The following is a 13,094-nucleotide window of genomic DNA, read 5'->3' as shown; positions in this document are numbered from 1 at the left end:
CCAAAAATGCAGTAGATAATTGACCAAATGAGATATTCCTGCAAGTTGAAATCAGTTTGGAGTTTCATTTGCAAAAGATATTTTTTCTCTCTAGCTCTTCGAACTGAGGTCTGAAAGGGTAACTTTACCCAGTCTGCCAGCAATCTGATAGTGTTTACATACTATGCTTATTCTCACATATAACTTATTAGCGTTTGACTTCATTTTATCTATTATTCCTGGAAAAAAAAAAATTACCTCAGCTTTTTAAATGAAAATACAATCTTCTGATTATCTGGCTTGACTTCAGCCATTAATGATCATAAAGATGTTAATAAAAGGCAAAGTCACGCTGAGAAACAGATGCTACTAGAAATCCACTGACTACTTTTCATGTCACTCCTTAAAGAGTCTCATAGTCAGGTAAATAACTGCAGTTTTTATGACACCTAATAACGTTTACCATTCTGAGCCCAGAATGCCCCGAAGAACGGTGACACAATTAAGCAACAAGTTCAACAATGTTCTTATTTGCTAAAAATAAAGTATTGTAATGTAACCGCTAAGAGACCATACCCATCCAAGTCTGGAAATTTGCGGTTTTAGAGGCCACATTTAGTTACTCTCTTCTGTTTAGAGCAAAAGAGCAAATTAAACACCACCAACCCTCTCCTTCCACAGCAGCCCCTACTCAACACCTCCTTCAGACAAACTATTGTGTCACTATGTATGCAGGACAGTTCATACTTTGGCAGCTGAGCTCAGGCCCCCCAGCCCAAGTCCAGCCCCAGACGCACTACCCGTACAAGTAGTTGCTCAGGCCCTGGGCCCAGGGTGCAAGTGCTGTGGCAGGGATGCAATGCAGCCCTGCTAACTTTGCAAACAACCTGCATGGCAGAGACTGCGGTAAGTAACCAGTCTGAGCAGCACTCTATGACCCTCTGCCTGAAAAAGCATCACGACTCCATGTGGCCCATCTCAATGGGCAGGTTGGACCACCAGAACATATCCCATCAGCCTCTTGCAACGAGCATACCCAGGCTATGGAATACATTATTGCAGGTGAAAATATCCATGCACAATGCATTTGCCTAAAAATATTTTTTAATTTCTTTAAAGATACAAGGATATTGAACCATCAGCTTCTTGTTATGGGAACAACACAGTATTTTGCTTTTCTTTAAACTACATTAAATTTGTTTCAGAGCATTACTATTAATAATGCCTTTTTTAATCAAGAGAAGGGTTAACGTAGAATTTTCAGCCAACTCACACATTTGTGTGATAAGGTATGTACAATTCTATGGTCTGAGAAGGCTTTATAATATGAACTAAATTAGCCCTGCTTCTTGCACTAGTTGTGGATATCAGGCTCGTGGGAAGTGACTTAGCTGAGAGCTCAATTCATAAACTTACTGTCTAGAAAGAACTAAGGATCAACTGTTTTTACTTATGAAGAAAGACTGAGTTAGGAATCTAATAAGATTTAGCAATGGTTCATGTAGGTATTTCTGAAGGTACAATGACAGACGTACAGAGCTGCAAGAGCACTTCAGGCTACCCTGGTTTAATAGACTGCATAGTGCCAATTTGCACCTAACGTATTTAAAAGCTGTTATTTTTCAGCATAAAACACAACAGACAGCCATGGACATTCACTTGAACTATTACTCCTCCAGCCTCATGGTTTTCTTTGTGCAGTGCCTATGATTCAGTTTAATTCCGAAAAACTATTATAAAATATCATGTTGTATTACTCCTTGTATGGTGCCCTATTAAATAGGCATGCTAAAATATCAATAGCAAGATTTATAAGTATGGTGCCCTATTAAATAGGCATGCTAAAAGTATCAATAGCAAGCACCAAGATCTGTGCCTCGATGCCCATATTTACTAGGCATTTAAACAAGATCCAGTTCATCAAGAACTTTGTTAGTTAAAGCTAATAAAAATACAGCAAAAAAGAGAAGGGCAGACTTCCCTCTTTGGTGGTAGGTGAGTTACCTGGTTATAAGCCTGGAGGGAATGCTTTGCACCCAAGAATTTCCCACTCTCCTTGGGGCTTCTAAAGCAAAACCTGCCCCTCTGTTGAAAGAAGTGAAAGACAGGGCATTTTGCCAGCTGTCTGGGTGCTGGATTTGGGCTGTCCTCCTAAAAGCTTGGCTGGTATAGTGGACATAGTACAGAGATTAAAGAATTATTTTAAACATACATGTTGGATTAATATCTGCATACTAAGAAGTTGGATTTTTTTTTATTTTATTTTTTTTTTTGTCTGTTTAGGAATTGCAATGAGGTTGGATGAGTGAAGTTTCTATTCTTTATGTCTAGCTATTTGAATAATAAAGTTTATTTTATAAAACATAAGGACTTTAAAGGAAACAATCTGCAAAACACACCATGGCTGTAAAATTAAGTGGTAGGTTCTGCTCAGCTGTGGGTATGCATGGTTGTTTCCTGCAGGGCATCTTAAATGCTACAATAGCAAAGATTTGTTTAGTATCCAGCCTCACTTGAGAGTGACAGGAGTAGGGCATGTTTTAATGAGCGACTGGGTCATGCTTTTCTGTCTGGGTTAAGAATGAGCCTCAAGAACTGAAGGAACAGTGATCAATGCAATGTGAAGGGCTCTACTCACTCAACAATCCAAATACGTCCTGTCAGTTCTGGAATTCAAGGCAGCTGTGAAGACAGGGTAACAGCTGGAGCACTTTGCTTCAATTTGTTCTCAGCCCTCACACACTTCTAATCTTATTTATTAGTTGTCTTAATATTTAACTCCTGGGCAGAAGATGTCATGTCTTAGCTCTACGAGAAGGTATTTTATAGAAGGACAAGCAGAAACCCTCAAAGTGTTTGGAACTCCAGGACATATGAAGTTCATGGAGAGTTAAAATCTCTGCAGCTCTTGTTTTAGTAGCGGAAGAGGCTTGGACCAGACAAGGGCGCAGCCCTCAAGAGAAAAGGGGCCGAACATTTTTGGAAGTACTATTCTGAAATAAACAATGACCACTGGGAAACGACACATTAGGCATATGCAACCAGCTTCTCTTATTTTTAAACATGCACTCCTTGAAAACTTGTATTAAGATTATACTCTTCATTCTGTTACACAAACCTGAATCAAAAAATGGTCTCTGAAAACTCTTAATAAAAAATGTAACCAGACTTTTGGGACGAAGACATAGGCAAGTCCTAGAGTTTAAAAAAACAGGGGATAATTTAAAAAGATCTATTTATGTTCATTCCTAAATTCTCCACAGTGTTTAACATTTATCAATAATACACCAGCAATAGCTCCATTGCAGGAATGAGAAGCAGTTTCAAAAGCTGTTTGTTGTAATTCACTGTTGGTCTAACATAAACATCCACTCATCCTCACTGTCCTGAACAGGAAAATGGAAATTGTCCACCTTCTGTGGCTGATAAGGATGACCTTTCCTTGTTTTTCAGAAGATTTAAGACACTGTGGCAACAAATGTGTTCTGTCTTACCCTTTCAGAAGAAAAGCAATGTGCTTCTCATTTAGTCTTGCCAAGATTACCCTGTCTGATCTGGGTGGTTTTACCTTCTTACCTTGGTGAATCAGCCCTTTAGTATGTTTACCGGAGCTACAGCAGCGTCACCAGGACTAGAACAGTGAAAAGCACTTTAAATGCCTTGCTGGTTTTATATTTACCTTCTGTACCGAAATTCACTTGACTCCTTTTTCAGTTGTACCAAGATAAGTTTTGAGATTAACCATGTGTTTGTCCTCTTTTAACTGAAGTTATATTGAGCAAGTTGTCACCCAAAGAGACTTTTCAGCCTGCTGCAGGCTGCTGCTATCCCCATGCTGTAAACTTGGTTATTTCTGTGACCATTGCCCAGCCCTTTGTCTATTAACATTAACCACACTTCCTTATAAACCTGTTTAAATCAGAGGCTGAAGAGAGTTTGGGATAAAACTGTTGGATGTTGTTTGGTTGGTTTGTTGTTTTTTTTAGAAAAAAAAATAATCTTTGCCTAACTGCATTTAGTAATTACTGCTATAAGGAGCCATAAAGCTTAATGGCAGTGTTTTTCTGTATGCCTTACCCACATACCCTTTTAGGGTATGGTTAGTAATATCTGACTGGCCTGCAAGGAGATGAGCCCTTCAGTCGGGACTGCTGTGGTCACTGTCAGGAGATCCTGTACAACCTGCAAAGTAGTATGGTGTTTTAGAGAGCCTTTTTAGTGACTTAGAATTTCATGCTACATAGCCACTTCACTGTATTTTTACAACAGGATGACCAATACCTCTCCTTCCCAGTGAAATAACCTGCAGTCCTTTAGGGAAGAGCATTATGTAGGGCAAAGCTGTGGTTCAGATCCAAAGTCAAGCTTCAGCTAAATGGACATCAGTCTGACAAGGACTCAGAAGGCTGAAGTCTGCAGTAGTGATGGTATGGCAATGAAGCAAACTGGATCAGCTTCCTAGCATACTTTCTACAAGTGCTCCAGCATCAGGGGAGGTGAAAATACATTGCTGGAGCAATAGCAAGTCAGCCAGTTGTAAAATGTAAAATGGTGTAAAAAAGTGCTAAATAGATCAACCTGAGAGCTATAATTTAAAGAGTTCAAGAGGCCAATGTTTGCTCTCAATTATGGAGAAGGAAGTAGGTCTATTGTCACTTCAAGAAATATTCCACCTCCATTTTTCACTGCAGCTGCAGTGCAGACCAAACTGCACCAGCAAGATATTCACAAAACACTACCCGTCCAGACACACACTACCTAGCCCCAGGCGAAATTCTTCCAGTGTCAGCTGAAACACCTGATGGTTGTGTTCAAGAGAACATCTTTTACTGCCTAGGAAGAGGCACAAAGCAGCAAGTGGCATTTGGTTTTTTCCTATGTTGAAAGAAGTCAATCCCCTGTGCTTCAATTACATATGGGATTTTTCCTGTCAGTTAAGCTCAACCCATTTCTGTGACAGCTCGATACTCCAGCACAGTATGAGCCCTGTGGCTAGGAAGGCAAAGTCTTCATCCAGTTCCTTCAAGGCTGTCACTAAGACTGTCTCATAAATCATGTGGCTGGAATAACTCAGGTAGAGCTTAATCCAAAGCCCATTGAAGTTAGTGGAAGTTCCCGCTGACTTCAACCAGCTCTGGACTGGGACCTCAGGGGTTTCTTTATATGACCACCATCCCAGGCACAGGACTCCCTCTGCCTCTGAGGAGCAGGATAAAGCCTTGTCTTTACCACAGAGCAGTTGGGGCACATCCCATCACGGAAATGGCTTGTAGGGTCCTACTTTCCCTGACCTCCCACCGGATCAGCAGAAACCACATACAAAGTGCTAGGAGACAGGCACAGTTAACTCTGCCATACTTTGTCCTGGGTTTTCCAGCCTATGCCTGGAAAGCCTTGTTCCCCCCAGGAGGTACATGAGCTGCTGGGACCCTGCCAGCCTGAGTGCAGACAATAAATCTGACAGCCTGGGAGGAAGCTGGACAAAGCCCCATATGCCTGCTGTTAGCCACATGCCCCCTAGAAAGGTCTGCAGTGCTACTATTCCAAAGATGCACATAAGCCTCCCAAGATCCCAGATTAATACAAATAGTCAAAAAATTCTGGCTGGATAAAATACCTGGGTGGGTGCAGTGAGACTGTGTGCAGAATCCACGACATGTGGGATACCAAGAAATGACAAGAGGTTAAAATGCCAAAACCCCCACTAGTTTTCTGAGTTGAAATCTAAATCTGCACTGCCACAGCATGAGCTACTAGCCAAAGCACATGCCAGGGGTGAACCACACTGCTGGTCTGCAGAAGACAAAGCCAGCCTCTCCTCAGGATCAAACTTAAGCATGTAGACCCAGAATGCCAGGGCTACACAGCCCTAACAAAGCATCATTTCCAACAGCTTTCCAATGGAAAATAACCCAAAACAAAGCTTGACATCAGCCCTCAAGGATTGAATTTGCACTAAGCTCTCCAAAGATTAGAATCACAGAATCATGTCATAGAGTGGTTTGGGTTGGAAGCGACCTTAAAATCATCTATTTCCAGGCACCCTGAATGGGAAGGAACACCTCCTACTAGACCTGGTTCCTCAGAGCCTCATCCAGTCTCCCCTCTTCCAGTTTAAAACCATTATCCCTTGCCCTATCACTACAAACCCTTGTAAAAAGTCCCTCTTCAGCTTTCCAGCAAGCTCCCTTTAGGTACTGGAAGGGCACTACAAGGTTTCCCTGAAGCCTCCTCTTCTCCAGAAAAAGCAGCTAAAAATGAGTGGCTCCAGCATGACATACTCTTGCAAAGCTGATGGCACATGTATCCTGATCAGTCCTCACATGGCCTCCAGCCCCTGGAGAGGACATAATAAGGTCAAGACACTCCTGTTCTCTTGGGCATGTGGTGCACGATTTCATACTGCTACAAGGCACCTTCAGCCCTCGATCTCTCTTGGGCACAGGCATCAGGCTGGGAAGACAGGCTTTTCATGTGTCTTTATCCCAGGAAATGTCAAAATGCATCACTGCAGCTGGCTGAGTTACAAGTTCTGCTGTCTGATATGGCTGCTTGCATTTCTGGGTTTACTGTTGAACTCAGAGAAGCCTAAAGAGTGTCTGGGAAGCCTAGCAAACATGCTATAGTCTACACGTAATCATGTTTGTCCATTTCCCAGAGGAAATGCTTCCAAAAAGTGGTGGCTTCATCACAGCAAGGCTACACCCACTGATGGGAGAGTGAAGGTAGATGTCCTATGCCCAAGAAGCAGGTACCAGCACTCAGAGCTGATGGAGCACCTTCAGCCTCTGTGCCTCTCTCTAGGCCACAGGATTCACTTGGTAAAACATTTCAAAGCGTTCAGATAGAGGAAGGTCTGGCAAGCAGATTGCTTTGGCTTAAGACATGGACAAAACCACACTGTAGCTGCATTTTTTAAGATGAAGAAGCTCCCCAGATCCCTAAAAATCTGAATTCACCAAAACAAATCCAGCATGACATATTTGTTTGTTAATAATTGCCCAAAAGTTGCTGCCCTCATCTCGATGTGAAGAGTGCAATGCAATGGGGGCAGATGCTCAGCTCTTCCCTGCTGTTGACCTGCTGGGGCAGGTTTAGGAGGTCTCTGCTCCCAAATTCAATATGAACTTGAGAATCGGGCTCTATTATTGTTAAGGCAAACCAAAAATGAAATGGCCAGACTAAATTATTTTTAAGACCTCAAGACTTTTAAAGCAGTCTTGTGACTTTTAAGGGGTCTGACTCATGATACTTGAATGCTTCCAGTTGGCAGCAATGGAGTGAGTACAGCAAGATTTAGCCTACACCAATTTATTGCTAAAAGATTCAAGTGTCTGGGAAAGGGCATAGAGCACTTCTGCAGGGACTCAGCATAAATCAGGGACATGGGTCCTAACCTTTCTCCTTCATTCAGGCTGCCATCAAGCTCTCCTCCTCCACAAAAGTTACCACATAAAATCCCTGCAAAGCCACCACAGACATGGCAAAAACACTTCCCAAAAGCAGGCAGGGGCAGGTGGGTAGGGACAGAGCTGTTCCTCATGCCAGCGGTTGCCACCCTCAGAGCCAGTTGCTTGGCTTCCCCATTATACAGGGGCAGGTATCTCCATGGGCCTCCAGGGCTTCCTGGGGATGGCTCCTTCAAGGGACCCCAGTGAGCTGCTGGCTTCAGCTTTTGCCTCTCCAGGACTTCAGTTTCCCATGCATGATCAGGGACTGGAGTTGGGCCCACACATAAAATTGCAGACCATACAATGACTTCTGGATGCATCTAAGGTCCCAGACTTCAGCTTCCACAGCAGAGAGGGCAGAGTGCTTTATCACCAACCCCCTTATGCCCAGACTCTACAGCCTTTGCACACTCACCAAAGAGCTTGGATACATTCACAGGGATGTTCAAGTGACATTCTGCTGTAGAACAAAACACTTCTTGGACTACATCCCCCATCATCCTCCACAAGCCACCCAGAGTCTCTACTAGCAGCAAACCCTGAAGTCTCAGCCTTTCCTTAAAAGGTTTTCTTAAAGCAGAAATACACTAGAAGTACATAAATACCATGTGCTGCACTATGCACTGGCATAGGCTCTGCAATCCCTCCTGCATTACCCACCAAAAACATACTGCCCAGGCCTGGGAGCACACCTTCTGGGACAAAGAAAGAAGCTTAGTGTCACAGCACATTTGCTTCTCTGCCTTTTTGGGAGATCACCAACCAGGTGATGGATGCCTTTGGTCACCATGCTTTGTGTGAATTTATTTCTCTTCAGGCAACTCTGCTGCTCCTTTCCAGAGCTCACAGGTTCACCTTACAGCCTGACAAGGGCTCACATAGCCAGTTCCACACAGCAACACTTCCTTGGAAAAGAAAAGTGGCCATTGCATCTCATCTACCTGGGATTTATCCCCCAGATACCATCAAAGTCCATCAGAGAGCCCTGCTACATAACCAGTGCCTTATTAAAAAGCTCAAACTAGGCATACAAAATAAATTTGTTATTGCATTCTACTGACTTCCATTAAAATTGCTCTGAAAATGTATTTTCTCTTACAGTGTTCAGAACCCGAACCACCATGGTTTTCTCAGCACTTGGAATAAAACAGAAGCAAAATTTAAGTCCATATTCAAAATTAAATGCAAAATGAGAACAAAAAGGGCTTGAACCTAATTTCTTTTTTAAAAAAAAAATCACAGCAGTGCTAAAAAATGAAATAAAATCTTTATATCAAATATGACATTACAAAAATTAATGAATTTTTACTTTCTCACTGCTTACTTAAATGTAAATCACTGGAAATGCCATTAAAGTAAATGTAACTGCACAGGTGTAAAATGGAGTTAATTAATGAAATGTCATTCCCAGTATTTTCATGCTGCTCCTTTCATAAGCTGACATCATCATACCCATGTCAAGTACTGTTCTCATTTGCACCAAAGTAAATCTGTAATAACTGATAGGAAATGCTGCCCTTGTTGCTCAAAGAAAGTGTTTATAAATGAATAAAAAATGGCAGGCACTAGAAATACAATAGTAACTGCAGAGTAGTGGCAGACAAATCACAAAAATGGTATGCTTCATATACCAAGGGCAGCTCAACTTTCCATTTCTAGCTTGTAATTTTAGCTCTATGTCTCAGAAAACAAGAAAATCCTTTCTGTACAGCACTCACTCACATGGCATCTCAGCATGAGTTTTCCAAACAATAATTTCACCTGGCCATAGTCTACCTACACTGCTTACATTTATTCATATAACAAAGTAACTAGAATCCAGAACATTTCCAACAGCCTAAAGGAATTAGGCATCAGACACTCCTGACTTCCAGGCTCTCCCACAATAACTGAAGCTATTAAACAACACATATCATTAGCAGGGATTCTTTGGTTACCTATAGCATACTTTGGAATTTAAGACACAAATCCTCAAAGCCACTGCTAATCAAAGACAAGCCACTGGCACCATTTTCCGTACATAGCACCTCACCTCTCTGCTTCAAGGCGCATTTCCTCACGCTTTTGCCTCCTGAGCTCTCTGCGGCGTTCAAAGTCATCCATGGTGGGTGTTCAAGCGTTCAGAGCTCTGGAAAGATCCAAGTCTAAAAGGGGAGATGATCACTTAGATGAGAGAGGAAATACAATGGATGGTTTAACTGAGTCCATTTACTTTTGTTTTGCTTTCTTAACTTTGCTGTAACTATTTTCTTTTTCCATCAAAAAATTTAACTTCCTCAGTGTTGTTGAGATAAACAAGATTAATGGAATGCCTTGTAGGATAAACATAGCCCATGCCTGTGTTTAGTTTCCTAGTTAAAATTAAATCAACATGCTTTAAGTAAGTACTGTATACATCTGCTAGCCACAGACTAGCTATTTGTAATGTCACAGGTCTTTTTCTACAAACAATAGCAACAATTCTGCAGGGTTTTAACTTTAGGCTTCCAATTTTTTTACTGGAAGCAGTAAAAAATGCCGCACAACAGATTTCCTATTTTCTTTAGTTGCAGAGATAATTAAAAGTTTTGCAGAAGTTAGTCCCCATCTTTCTGTCCCCACCCCCTTTTCAAGAAAAGAGAAAAGAAGAAGAGATGAGAAAATGAGAAAAGAAAGAAAAAGAAAAGAGAAAAGGAGTGGGGAGGAGGAAGAGAGAGAAGGAAAATAAGCAGCAGCTTTTAAATACCACCCAGAAGGAACCAAGTTGTTTATAAATCCTGCTCAAAGAAACAAAAATAGCGATTTTTTAAATATTTTTGTTGTTGTTGTTTAATCCACGCGTTTTCCCTCTTCCCTACCTTCCTCTTTATGATTTAGTCCATGAAATATTTTCCCCTTTACAGTTCTTCATATACAAAGCCTTTCCAGCCTTGGTTTATATCCCATCAAGCCGAGTATTACAGAATTCCCCTGCAGCCCCCAAACCAAAAATGACTACCAGAAAAGGGAAAGCTGTTCTCTTTTTGTCCCTGCTTTGTTTACAGAGCTGTCAGTGGTTAGTTAAACTCTGCCTGGAATCTGGCATTTAAGGCCTGCTCTAAGATTGCTTCCTGTGCAGGGCTGGAGGCCTCAGCTTCCTCTGCAATCCTAGCCTAGGCGCTGCACTTTTCCCCCCCCCCCCCCCCTCCCCCCCCCCCCCCCCCAACCTTTTCCCAGCCTGTTAGTACAAGACCAGCCATTTTCACCACAGAGAAAGCCAGCGTGCAGATACAGACTAAAATTCAAAGGTGGCTTATGAACTGCTCCCAGTTTAAAAGGAGACAAAGCCAAGGTGCGTTTGTAAATTATTTGAAGTGCTCTGTTTGCAGATGTAGATCTGTCTTGGCAGGTTTATATTCCTGCCCGCCAGTGCAGCGTCCAAGCACCCTCTCCATAAAATCACTGGCAATTGCAAAGCTTCCCATGACTTAAGGGAATCTGTGGCTTTTTCTGCCCCTTTTTGGATTAAAACACTGCTGAGGGCAGGGGTTTTGTGGAGGTTATTTTATTAGTTTACTTTCCCTAGGGCTGTTTTTCTTTCTGATTTGTTCCTGGATTAAGGTATTTTAAATTTTGCTGTTGTTGTGATTTTCTCCGTGTTTGGCTGGCTGGGGTTGTTTTGTGAAGTTTCAAAAAGAAGGTTAATTTTGCAAATCTTGATAGTGACTTCACAATTGGTGTTCTTTTAATTTTGTTTTTAATGCACAATTAGACTGTATGTATAAAAAGCAAGTCATAACAAGACATCTTTTTTTCAATTTTTGTGTTTGTTTACTCTTACCACAATGTACCCCTTGAAGAATACAGAACAGCAAATCTGTCATTCTCTCCCAATGAGTGTTTTCATCTCAGCCTATGTGTGCAGCTAAATCCTGCCCCAGTTCCTTTGCTATAGGGCCTGTGAGTTGCAGGAGTGATGTGCTTCCCCCTGGCTGGGAGACAAGGATCAAAGAAGGAAGGGTATACACTACAGAGAGCAAGTCTGAAGCAGTCTGCTAAGTTTCTGTGCACAGAGGGCAGATGTGTCCACAGGAACTGAGAGTGCATCAGGCAGCACCGTTTAGTCTGTGGAGCAGAGTCACCAACAGGGATTTACAATAGAAAGATCTGACTGTTAAGCTGATGCCTTGTGTTCAAAACTGAGACTCCTAAAGTTTTTTTTCCCACTCTGCCTCCCGAAAGCAGACATGCTTTGACATCTGATTTATTTGCATCTTCATCACTTCTTACCCAGCCAGGTACCATCCCTCTCTCCACCTCTCCTCTCTTCTCTGCCCCAAGCTCCAGACTCTGTGCACCCAAAATTTCCCTCATCCCTTCTCCAAATGTCCCAGCCAATACCCCCACATGTTGTCTTTCTGCATGGTCCTCAACATCATCTCTCATCTCCAAAAGCTCAAGCACTCTTCCCCATGAGGAAAGCTGAGGAGGATAATAATAACAACCCAGAACTATTTCTGTTCTTCCTCCCAGGAGTGTCGGGGAAATTGCATAGCAGTTGGAAGAAGTTCCCTAGTGAAAAACAAAACAAAACACAAACAAACAAACAAAACAAAACACACACACACAAAAACAACAAACAAAAAAAACCCCATACACCAAAAAAATACAACAACCCAAACCTTTCTCCATCTACTAGGTGATTTTCTGTTGTTCAATGAAAATCAGATGGATGGGTGTCTAGGGAGGATATCTAGGGTTTATTAGAGTACAGTGTCTCCTCTCAAAGAACTGAGGTCCAGCTACTTCACAACATTCAGATGACTTGCAAGCCCTTTCTCAAGAATGAGGAAGGCACTTAGAAAATGGAGGTCAGGCCAACAATACAACATTTAGTTAGCAAAGCCATATCAGTGCAAGAAAATGAGTCATCAGCTGTAAGGTCCACTAGATGAAGTTAACTATTCAGTGCTGTTCACTATCTTCCCCAAAATTGTTATCTTTCAGCCCCTGAAGACTAGTAGACAATAACTTCATCAACCTTTCTGAAAAGATGTCCTATTTGCACAAAAAGAAAACATAAAATCAGAGTTTCTCAGAGAGATTCAAGAATTGCTTTGCTTATAGAGGAAGGTACCAATTATTTGAAGTGTTTTCTACAAACCATTTTTGGGAGCATGCATATTTTGATGCTTGTTTTTTTTTAAATGATAGTTGTTCATGAGTGAAAATGTCCTGGACCAAAACGTAACATTCCACCCAGCTCCACTCAAGGCCCTGCTTCAGAGTCAAATGTGAAAATGTCTCTCTGTGTGACCTTCCCTGGTGTGCAAAGAAATTATTATTTTTTTTACTCTTTGATTGCATCCACTTCTTTTTTTCCTTTTTCTTTCCATTTTTCTCCAAATTATTTCCAAGTCTGTAATTCAACCAAAAGACATTGATAAATTTTAAAGAAGCAGAAATATATTTATATATATAAAATTATTCTTTTTTTAACAAAAAAAAGGAGATGTCTGAAACTGTTTGACCAGTTGCATTCCCCTGGTATCCATACACATACATAAATTACTGGAATATGGACTATTCTTACAATGCGAAAGGGTATACCACAAAAATTAACTTTTTGTTCCCTCTGCCTCAAAACAAGACTCTCAGCATCTTTTCAACTTTTACACAACTGAAATAATACTGAAAGAATCTCAA

General features: G+C 41.5%; 1 protein-coding gene across 1 annotated transcript in view; it reads right to left on the bottom strand.

Moving 5' to 3' along the window:
* The window catches only part of CALD1 (caldesmon 1), a 95,180-nt gene extending 85,647 nt beyond the window's left edge, over positions 1–9,533 (bottom strand). The window contains exon 1 of the mRNA XM_010002930.1: positions 9,463–9,533. Coding sequence (XP_010001232.1) covers positions 9,463–9,533 — 71 coding nt within the window. The remainder of the gene's footprint in view (positions 1–9,462) is intronic.
* Positions 9,534–13,094: the final 3,561 nt, after the last annotated feature.

This window comes from Chaetura pelagica, unplaced genomic scaffold, assembly GCF_000747805.2.
Source record: "Chaetura pelagica isolate M959 unplaced genomic scaffold, ChaPel_1.0 scaffold117, whole genome shotgun sequence".
NCBI lineage: Eukaryota > Metazoa > Chordata > Aves > Apodiformes > Apodidae > Chaetura > Chaetura pelagica.
The sequence above is the reverse complement of the archived record's forward strand: the minus strand, read 5'-3'. Positions and strand labels throughout refer to the sequence as shown.